The sequence below is a fragment of the Corythoichthys intestinalis genome, chromosome 13 (assembly GCF_030265065.1).
Source record: "Corythoichthys intestinalis isolate RoL2023-P3 chromosome 13, ASM3026506v1, whole genome shotgun sequence".
Taxonomy (NCBI): Eukaryota; Metazoa; Chordata; class Actinopteri; order Syngnathiformes; family Syngnathidae; genus Corythoichthys; species Corythoichthys intestinalis.
In genome coordinates this window covers 36,583,157-36,594,168 of record NC_080407.1, presented here as the reverse complement: position 1 = coordinate 36,594,168, position 11,012 = coordinate 36,583,157, and the positions used below count along the sequence as shown (strand labels likewise).

Below are 11,012 nucleotides of genomic sequence, written 5' to 3'. Positions count from 1 at the left end.
CAGTGATGGAGTGAAAAACGATGGTCACTCCGGAGCTCCCTGTATCCCACAATGCATTGCAGTGGTACACAGAAACTACAGTGGGGCAAATAATTATTTAGTCAACCACTAATTGTGCAAGTTCTCCCACTTGAAAATATTAGAGAGGCCTGTAATTGTCAACATGGTTAAACCCCAACCATGACAGACAGAATGTTGAGAAAACCCCCAGAAAATCACATTGTTTGATTTTTAAAGAATTTATTTGCAAATCATGGTGGGAAATAAGTATTCGGTCAAGACCAAAAGTTAATCTCAATACTTTGTTATGTACCCTTTGTTGGCCATAACAGAGGCCAAACGTTTTCTGAAACTCTTCACACACTGTTGCTGGTATTTTGGCCCATTCCTCCATGCAGATGTCCTCTAGAGCAGTTATGTTTTGGGACTGTCGTTGGGCAACACTCCCTCCGCAGATTTTCTATGGGGTTGAGACCTGGAGACAGGCTAGGCCACTCCAGGACCTTGAAATGCTTCTTACGAAGCCACTCCTTTGTTGCTCTGGCTGTGTGTTTGGGATCGTTTCCAGCACTCATGACGTGACGTGGAGCTGGGAGGACGCTGGCGCGCTTTTGGCTGCCGCTTCTCACTCCGCACTCCGAGTTTTCACCAAAAGCTTGTTTGAACGGGTTTTTCTCACCGTTTTGCCTGTCTCTCCTGGCCTCTCCGCGGCTTCTGCCATCTCCGGCTCCGACTATGGCTCTCAGGTACATGTCCTCGCGGCTCCTCGGACTCAACCACCACGCACCTCTTTCGCCGGACATTATTACAACTCTGAATCAACACTGCCTTCTCCGCCGTCGCCCGTACATCCATCGAGGCTCCCGTCGAAAACTTTACTACAACTTCACCACCGAAAACAGCATTGCCTATCTTTGGTCCGACCGCAGCTCTCACTCTCCTGGATACCGGCTCAACAACAACTTCCGCATACGTCATCCGCGCACTCGTCACATGACTCAATACAACCTTCTGCCTGTTTCAACTTCCGTCACAAGGACTTCACAACAAAAGACTCTCAAAACAGCTCTATTCAACACAAGGTCACTTAATAATAAAAGCCTCCTCCTCAACGAATTCATAATGGACAATAACCTGGATTTACTCTGTCTCACTGAAACCTGGCACAAACCCATGGATTACTTTGCACTTAACCAAACCACCCCACCTGGATACACTTACTTTGAAAACCCCCGCTTGGAAAAATGAGGCGGAGGCATTGCTGTCATCCACCGCTGTGACTTCACTCTCCGCCCCATCTCCATCCCAGCTGTATCCTCATTTGAACATTTAGCTTTCAGATTTCCCGGTTCTCAATCACTCACTGTTGCTGCAGTCTATCGCCCACCTAAAAACTGTCCCTCATTTCTGTCTGACTTCACCAATTTGGTCACCCAGCTGTCCTCCATGTCCCCGTCCATTCTGCTCTTCGGAGATTTCAATATCCACGTCGACTCCCCCACAGACAAATTTTCATCTGACTTTTTGGACATTTTACACTGCCTCAATCTCACCCAACATATCACTTCACCCACACATAAACATGGCCACATTCTGGACCTGGTTTGCTCCACACCCTCCCTCACCATCCATAACCTGTCATTGACTGACCTCACAATTTCAGATCATCTGGCCATAACCCTGGACATTTCTATCCCTACACCCACTAACAACCACGCACGAACAATAACCTTCCGTAATCTGAAATCACTCCCTCCCGATTCTGTCTCTTCCGCCTTATCTGATGCCATTACCAGCTCCTCCCTCCCCTCAGACTCTACTGCTTTGGATCTAGTCAACTTCTACAACCACACACTCTCCTCCTGCCTCAACCGATTAGCCCCTCTCGAAACAGCAACAGTCTCCTTCTCCATCTCTGCCCCTTGGTATACCCCGGATCTCCACATTTTTAAGAAGCAACGCAGACAACTTGAACGCCTCTACAGAAAAACCGGTCTCACAGTTCATGCCCAAGCCTACAAACACATTGTCAACATTTACAACTCTGCACTCAAAACAGCCAGTTCAAATTTCTATTCTCAAATTATTCACTCTAACACTTCCAACCCCCGTACCTTATTCTCCACTTTCGCAAAACTCACCAAACCCAAGGACAATATCACTGCCACATTCACAACAGACAAATGCAATAACTTTCTGTCATCTTTTCATGCAAAAATCCAAACTATACATAGTTCACTTGCATCCACTTCCTTCAGTTCTCTTTCCTCAGATCTTAACAGTCCACCTCGAACATCTCACAGCTTTCCCTCCTTTTCTCCTCTTGCTCCCTCTGTCTGACATCATCAAACTCATCTCAACCATGAATTTCTCCAGCTGCAATCTCGACCCCATACCATCTTCTCTTCTTAAAACCTGTATTCCCACTCTCATTCCTCTTATCATTAACATCATAAACACCTCTCTCACCACTGGCTCAGTCCCCTCCCCACTCAAACTTGCCACCATCACACCCCTCCTGAAAAAACCTGGCCTTAACCCCGATAACCTGGACAATTTCAGACCCATTTCCAATCTCCCACTTCTCTAAAAAATTCTGGAAAGATCCGTCATAACCCAACTTCAGCACCATCTCCACTCCTCCCATATGTTTGAAACATTTCAATCTGGATTCCGTGCACACCATAGTACTGAAACAGCTCTCATCAAAGTAACCAATGATCTCCTCCTTGCCGCTGACTCTGGTTCCATCTCCATCCTCCTCCTCCTCGACCTTTCTGCCGCATTTGACACCATTGACCACAACATCCTCCTCCACCGTCTTCAGTCAATAGGGATATCTGGCACTGCACTCCTCTGGTTCACCTCCTATCTCTCCGAACCTCACCACTTCGTCTCCATCAATAACCATAAAGCCTGAGTTATACTTCTGCGTCAGACCTATGCCGTCAAGGAAGAATCGAGTTACGACCCTACGCCGTAGCCTGAGGCGCACCTCTCGATTTTTGTAACCTTCGCGTCGCGTAGACGCGTATGACACAGCGAAAACGGACTGTGATTGGTCCGCTTCAGACTGTTGTTTCCGGTTCAGCGGGAAATCCCCGCCATTTTTAAACATTGTTGTCGTGCTGCCACACGCAAAAATGAATCCAGTCGACGAGATGCTGATTGAAGAGGTCCGCAAGTACGACCACCTCTACAATGTGTCGTCAAAGAGTTATAAAGATTGCCAAATGGCAAACAACTCATGGAAGGAGATAGCGGCAACTCTGGGGTTGGAGGTCGCCGAGTGTATGAAGAAGTGGAAGAACCTCCGCGACAAGTACGTGCGAGTGCGAAAGCGAATGGCCACACGAAGCGGTGATCCAGCTGGCCAAAACGTACCCACGTTTTACCACCTGATGTCCTGGCTGGCACCAAACGTGAAGCACCGGGAAACGGAATCAAATTACGTGGACGAGGTATGTGTGTGTGCGCGCCTTCTATCGGGACGGGAAGCATGCGTGGCAAAAAGGTCAGAGTAGCTTTCGGCCATTTTGGAAAACAACAAACTGAGAACGAGCTCAATTACTATTTAATAAAAAAACAATAAGTGTTGAATTGTCTCCTGATCTCGATTAAACACTAGATATTAAGTAACTGAAAACGAGACTTGATGCTTTTTGCAATATATATTGGAACTGAAGTAGAAAATGTTTTACAAATGTTCTGCGGCTACAGCAGCGTCTCATTTACGAAAAAAAAAAAGCAGTTTAGGGGGTTTTCCAAAATGGCCGAAAGGGGCACTGGCCCAAAAAATCTGTTTTTTTAAACCAACACATTGTCTAATTTAAAGCTTTCCCTCTTGCATTTAAAAGGTGTTGCCAGGCTCATCATCCAAAGATGAAGGGGAATTTTCCGCCTCCTCTTCTGCGCTGTCCCAGTGCTCCACACCGGACCTACCATCGCCATCTGCATCCCCTGCTCCTCCTGCATCACCTGCTCCTTCTGCATCCCCTGCTCGTCCTGCATCCCCTGCTCCTTCTCTTGTCCTAAAGTCTCCCCCGTCTCGCCCAAAAAGGAGGCGGGATCCAACTGACGAGTTGCTATTAAAGCACCTTTCCAGGCTTGAGAAGGAGAGACATGAGCTCGTACAGAGTGTGGATGCGTACACAAGGTTTGGGCAAACTGTGGCCGAACTTGTGCGGCAAGCGCCAGAGGACCGGAGGAATGGCATCATGGTAAAGATTCTCACTGTGATCCAAGAAAGCGAATGACCAGCCAAGCTCTGGACTTTATTTTACTTTTTTTTCCCCCACCCATGTTTGCTGTGACGTATTTTTCTTTTTCTACTAAATAAATTAAGCACATGTCAAAGAATTTTTAACATTTCATACAATCACTGTCACTCGTTGAGAGTGCCACGGCACACAATTTCATTTTGCCATTGCAAAGTTCCTTGAGGTGACTGAAAAAAAGCCATCAGGTCATTTCGAACAGCTGTCGCATCTCTTTTGGAACGAGCCCTGGACAACTGAGCCGCACTCACAGGTAGTAGATTGGTGTCGTCGGCCACCACTCTTCTCCACTCACCAGGCTGCACTGACCCAGATGTATCAAAGTCAACAAAGTTGGGTGGGATGTATCTGCTGTCAGGCGAGCTCACTTCATCGGTGTAGGTCAGGTAGTTGTGAAGGACCACACAGGCTTTCACAACAGCAACAGCTTTTTCAGGATGGAAATCTATAGTCCTCCCAAGAATTCTCCACCGTGCAGCCAAGATCCCAAATGTGTTCTCTATAACCCGCCTGGCCCTGGAGTGCGGTAGTTATAGATCTGTTTCTCTAAACTCAGTGTTCTTCCTGTATTGGAAAAAAAAATAATAATAAGTACAATAACAAATACTTCTATACACACATATATATACACATATCTTTGTGTGTGTATATATACACATACCTGGAAAGCGACGCATCATGTTGCAGTGCAAGGGAAAGGCTGCATCAGCAACAATCACATGAGGGATGAGGTCTGCAGTCCCTGGAAGTTTAGCCGGTGGTGGCAGATTCAGTTTATAGTCAAGCAACATTGACCCAAACTTGCTCTCTTTGAATAAGCCACCATCGCTCTCTCTTCCATATCCTCCCACATCCACCATTGTGAAGCGGTATCTGTAAAACACATTCATTGCATATTGTTAGTGTGATTACCGAACAAAATGGACTCGAACACGTTTTAAGTTATGTGGTTCTTACCTGGCATCGCATGTTGCCATCAGCACAATTGAGTGAGTCTTTTTATGGTTAAAGTACTCGCTTCCTGAATGTGGCGGTGCTTTTATAGTGACGTGTTTTCCATCGAGGCTTCCAACGCAGTTTGGGAAATTCCACAGCCGCCAGAAATCCGATGCTATGGCTTCCCACTGGCTAGTTGTAGGACACGGCAAAAAATCGGGCTGGAGGGCTCTCCACAATGCTTCGCAGACCTCCGACAAAATGCCGGACACGGTGCACGACGCTAGTTTGTAGCTAGCCGCCACAGCTTGCTGACTTCCGCCCGAGGCTAGAATTCGTAGTGCGACTGCAAGTCTCTGTCCGGCATCGATAGGCATGCTGTGCGTTGTCTGGTGTGATAGCAAAGGCAGTATACGGCAAAGTAGGTCATCAAACCGGTCCGTTGACATGCGAAAGTACCGAAAGTGCATTTCCGCATCGAGACGCAGTGGGCTAACCAGTGATGAAAATTCGCCAGTCGTCAACCTAGACTGGTTCAGTGGTCGAACATACCACCTACGCAAACGTCTTCTGCGTCGCCTGCGCGTCAACAAGTGCAGGATCACCATTTCTTGTTCAATGTTGAGGAGCTGAAGAGCCGCATCCGAGCCTTCCATGTTTGTTGACATGTGGTGTAACCGGAAGAAGACTAGAGGAAGTCGACAAAGTAGACTTGAGGAAGTCAACAAGCATCCCCCAAAACCGTACGATTACAACGCTACACCCCTCTAGTGGCTTGGCGGTGAATTGCAGAGAAACGCGTCACCTGGCCGCAGAACTATCATACGTCGAATGACGCCGTAGGCGCTACGCCGTCAACGCAACGCGGGAGTATAACTCAGGCTTTAATCCCACACCTCTCCAGTCACCCATGGTGTCCCCCAAGGTTTGGTCCTCGGCCCCCTCCTCTTCATAATCTATATGCTTCCCCTCGGTCAAATCATTCGCCACCATGGACTCAATTTCCACTGCTATGCAGACGACACTCAACTTTACCTTTCAGCTAAATCCATCACTCCTGTCATTCTCTCTCAAATCTCAAACTGCCTGTCCGACATAAAAACCTGGATGGACAATAACTTTCTCAAACTCAACAGTAACAAAACAGAACTTCTCATCACCGGACCCAAAGCTCTCCTCCCCTCTGTACAGAACCTCTCCTCATTGATGGTCACCGTGTCACCCCCTCCACCTCCGTACGCAATCTTGGCATCATAATGGACTCAACTCTGTCATACCAATCACACATCAGCCACCTCACTAAAATCTCATTCTTTCATCTCCGCAACATTGCCCGCATCCGTCCCTCCCTCTCCCAAGCCACAGCTGAAATACTCATTCACGCCTTCATCACATCCAGACTCGACTACTGCAATAGCCTCTTCTATGGTCTTCCATCTTCTCATCTCCAAAAGCTGCAATACGTCCAGAACTCTGCCGCCCGCCTTCTCACCCACATCCGCTCCAGAGAGCACATCACCCCCATCCTCCAACAGCTTCACTGGTTTCCAATCTCATACCGGATTCAGTACAAACTCCTCCTCCTCACCTACAAGTCCCTCCATAACCTGGCCCCTTCGTACCTCACTGACCTTCTACAACAGCACTGTTCCTCCCGCCGCCTACTTTCTGCCGACTCCAATCTCCTCACACCCATCACTCACACTAAGCTCCGAACCTTGGGGGACCGAGCCTTCGGTGCTGCTGCTCCCTCACTCTGGAACTCACTCCCAAAACCCATCAGGAACTCGGACTCATTACAAAACTTCAAATCACTCCTTAAAACCCACCTGTTCAAACTAGCTTTTCCCACCTCTTAATTCTTAATTCTGTCTTTGTGTTATGTTATGTAAAGCGTCTTTGAGTGTCCAAAAAAGCGCTATACAAGCTTGAGGTATTATTATTATTATTATTATTATTATCATTGTCATGCTGAAAACCCAGCCACGTCTCATCTTCAAAGCCCTTGCTGATGGAAGGAGATTTTCACTCAAAATCTTGCACAACTAGTGGTTGACTAAATACTTATTTGCCCAACTGTAACTATACAGTAACAGTCAAAATTTTTAGGGGATGTATGTCTAACTAAGGACGTTTTATTGAAGTTGCCAAGCCTGTCGCGATATGCAATGAGTCCATTTATCGCAAGGTAAATAAAAATGAGGGCGTTAATTTTCACGGCTGCGTTTTATCACCGCATGTGCGCGTGCATACATTTTTGCGTGCGTGTAGATGACATATGACACTCCAGTTCCTTTCACAAATGTTTATTGGTCAATCAACACGTCATAGAATTACAGTTCAGACATAAAAATTAGGAAACACATCTATATTAAACACTGTAAACGTTAGCATTGCTACATTGAGGCTAATGGGGAAAAAAAACAACCTACTTAACCTGCTATAAAACATTGTCAGTCTTCTTCAAAACGCAAACTTGCGGTTATAAGGTGACACTTCAAACATGAAAAATCTCTGGTTAACAGTGTCATACGCACGTGCCTTCTGCGGCGTATAATACCTTTTTTATGCTCAACAACACTTGCGCGCTTCACACTAGATATCATTAACAAGCAACCTAGATGCGCTCTGTTACATCACTCCAAGTTCCATGCCATTGGTTGCGTGAGCCCGGGTGATCATTGGAGACGCAGTCCATTTACTACAAACAGCATTTGCTAACGAAAAAATGGGGGAAAAATCTATTAATGTCACCACAAGCAATGACGAAGAGTGCTTTTTATGGAATGAAAAGCTTTCGGTTAGCGGTTTAGCGAACTTACTTTCAGTGAACATTTCGAAATAAAAGCACGCCATGTTCGTCATATAAATAACGATTTCTGGAGTTAATCCCACATGCTTCAGAAATATAATATGTTACTGCAGAATACAGATTCTACACGAAGAATAGCTTTAAAATGACACCCTTTATGAAAAATATGATTGGCAATGAATAATTATTATAATATTATTTACTAATTTTTTAAAGAATTGTTTTGAATGTTGGAAAGGCGAAGTCAGTGTTCTGAATCTGTTTACATGCCATTGTTTTGCACTAGTAAATGCTATCAGCATTTAACCTCATTGTTTATTTGTGATTAATTATTGTTATTTACATGATTATTTGTACTTTAATAAAATATTTGCGTGTTCCAAAATGTTTTTGTGATTTGATAAGCGTCAATAAAAATGTCATTGCTAAATTAGTAAATAAAAATATATATAAATAAATGATTAGATTAGTCGACTAATATTCGGCTGACTAATCGGGAGAAAATCAGTCGTTTGGGACAGCCCTAGTGTACCAGAACATATTTCCTCCACACTCTTCTCACCTTTTTAACCCCTGACCCATTTCGCCAGATCCATATTTGATGCCCAAATCCGTCCCGTCCCGTCCTGTGCGCCAGAGCTCATCCTGAGACCACAAAATTTCCAGTCATACTCTCGTTTATGTCACGATGAAGCGTCAAGTACCCAAAATCGCCACCGGCCTGAATATGAACCGACATTTGGGCAGCTGAGCGTCACCACTGTCATGATTGTAAAATGAAACTTCGGCGGTTTGACAACGGGCCGGTGTGTGCCGAAAAATACCTGCCCCGCGTGAAATGTCTCCCCTGACGGGAGCGCTTATTTATAATGCTTTATTGAAGTGAAAACATCAAATGTTTTCATGGACGCATTACAGTAATGGATTTACGACTGTAAATCAGTTTTAAATAAATAAATTACACAAAATATTAGTACTGTATTGAATAACAAATCGTGGACTGGGCCACATAACCATCTTTGAACAGAAATGTATTAATCTACAGGTTTTCCCAATGACAATGTCACAGGTATGACATTTATTAGTTCAAGCAGAGTAATATAATACATATTCACAGTACAAGATTTATTAGTGCAAGCAGAGTAAAATAATACATATTCAAGAAAGTCGTTTCCGTGTGGGCGCTCCCATCAGGGCGGACATATCACGCGGGAAGGCTATTTTTCGGCACAACACCTGTTGTTGCGCTCACCTTCTTGCTGCGCGACCGTGGCGATGAGCTTTGTAGTCTCCGTCTCATGATGTCTGCGATCGTGTTGACATCCAGACTATTGATGTTTTCGCCGCTGTCTGACGGCTGTCGACACAAACGCATCATGGACCGAGATAAACCGTGCTACTTTAGAGTTTTGCCCTTTTAACAATGGGCACACAGTAACTACTAAAATGACCGTTTATCTTCTCTGTTACTGCAACCATCCGCCACGCATGCCCTCACCATTTTGATGAATCAATGTTAACGATTGTCAGGAAGGTTTTTGGGTTCGTTTACTAGGCGGTGATTCCTTAGACAAGCAGAAAAACACGCAGTATTAGGCGGAAAGTACGTAGCGGTGATATGTAAACACGATGAGCTGACGGACAATATGGCGGCACCAGTCAGGGAGCCAGTGTTGTGACGTCACGTGAATGGGGTCTATAGGTCTCCAAGACCACTTTATTTGCAGACTGTGCCCCCAAAGTTGTTTTGTGTTGAAGGAATTTCTATTGACGTTTTGTTGTCATCCAATCCAACACAACGTCATTCAAAATGCTTGACATCACAGTAAAATCAGGAGGACCTCAACCAAAACAGTCCCCTAAAATACATTAAAAATGAATAAAAGCAGAAAAGAGCCCAAGATATATATCGTGGATGTGCGTAGGCAAATAAACGGCTTTTCCCTTCGGAAATGAATGACGAAAACATTGTAAAATGTCAGACTGTCTCCATTTTGAATGTAATCCATGGACAGCGAAAATAAATCTGTGAACTAGGTTCTCAATTCTTACCCATTGAACCTAAGCTCATGCAGAATCTCAGCGATCGCTGGCATGTTGGAACGGAAGGAGGAACTAAACTCAAACCCCGCGAAGTTCACGCCCGCCCACAGTTTGATGAGCCAATGACAGATAAAATTATTTCATGCATTACAAGGGGAAGAAGAGTGCAAGAATGAAATCAATAAAAAGATAAATTTCGAAATAATTAAAAAAAAAAAATTGTAATAAGTGTTGGAATATTTCAATAAAAATGGAAATAAACCAAAATAAAAATAAATGTTGAAATATTTAATAATTTAAATAGACATTGAAATAAATGAAAATAAATTGAAATAAAACGTGAAATTTAAATCGAAAAATAAATAAAAAATGAAATAGTGAAATAAATATTTCAATAGAAGCATTTTAATGACACATATAATCATTTATTTGTGTATTTAGAATGTGTGCACTCTTGGTCCTCTATATCAACGTGATGCCGGGTGTCTGTCATATACAGTATACGTAATCGTATCGATCAAAGTGAACCAACCAACCTTCTAGTCTGTGAAGAACAACCTTTGCGTGTATTATTTTTCTCTTTAACGCCACAAAGTTCCTTTACTGCAGCCATTGTCGTTTTTGCAGTCATTTTCTTCACTTGATTTGAGAACGCTTGACGACGTGCCTTGCAGCTTTGTTAGTGGTTGGCCAGCTAGGCTAGGCTAGGCTGAAGTAGGCCGCAAAACTTTAACTAGGGCCGAGACTTGAAGATTGATTGATGTTTGAGTCCGTAAGGTAGCTAATGCTGGACACGTCATCGAGGCTTCGGTTTAGTTAAGTGAATGAAATTGAGGAAAACGACGCGCTCAAAGAAATAAATCCGCAAAGAAAAAATTTTTCCACCTTGACCAGTCGTTATCCTTTGCATTTCCGACCAGGATTGCTTGATGGGAAAGAAATAG

At 44.4% G+C, this 11,012-nt stretch overlaps 1 protein-coding gene across 2 annotated transcripts; it reads right to left on the bottom strand.

Moving 5' to 3' along the window:
* Window positions 1-4,331: 4,331 nt before the first annotated feature.
* Window positions 4,332-5,879, bottom strand: LOC130929278 (putative nuclease HARBI1). Of its 2 annotated transcripts, XM_057856358.1 has the most exons (4): window positions 5,711-5,879; window positions 5,235-5,602; window positions 4,939-5,150; window positions 4,332-4,841 (listed from the first exon to the last, which is right to left on the bottom strand). In XM_057856358.1, exons 1-4 carry the CDS (start codon window positions 5,867-5,869, stop codon window positions 4,777-4,779), a joined length of 804 nt encoding a protein of 267 aa, XP_057712341.1. In that variant the 5' UTR covers window positions 5,870-5,879; the 3' UTR covers window positions 4,332-4,776. The 2 variants fall into 2 exon arrangements, with proteins under 2 accessions (XP_057712341.1, XP_057712340.1); XM_057856357.1 differs by having other exon boundaries at window positions 5,235-5,879.
* Window positions 5,880-11,012: the final 5,133 nt, after the last annotated feature.

What these genes read in the sequence shown, in the direction of transcription:
- LOC130929278 (XM_057856357.1), bottom strand. Translation starts at nt 5,869, where the DNA reads ATGGAAGGCTCGGATGCGGCTCTTCAGCTCCTCAACATTGAACAAGAA. An exon ending in ATGGCAACATGCGATGCCAG is followed by an intron (nt 5,151 to 5,234) that starts GTAAGAACCACA and finishes TGTGTTTTACAG; the next exon opens with ATACCGCTTCACAATGGTGG. An exon ending in CATGATGCGTCGCTTTCCAG is followed by an intron (nt 4,842 to 4,938) that starts GTATGTGTATAT and finishes TTTCCAATACAG; the next exon opens with GAAGAACACTGAGTTTAGAG.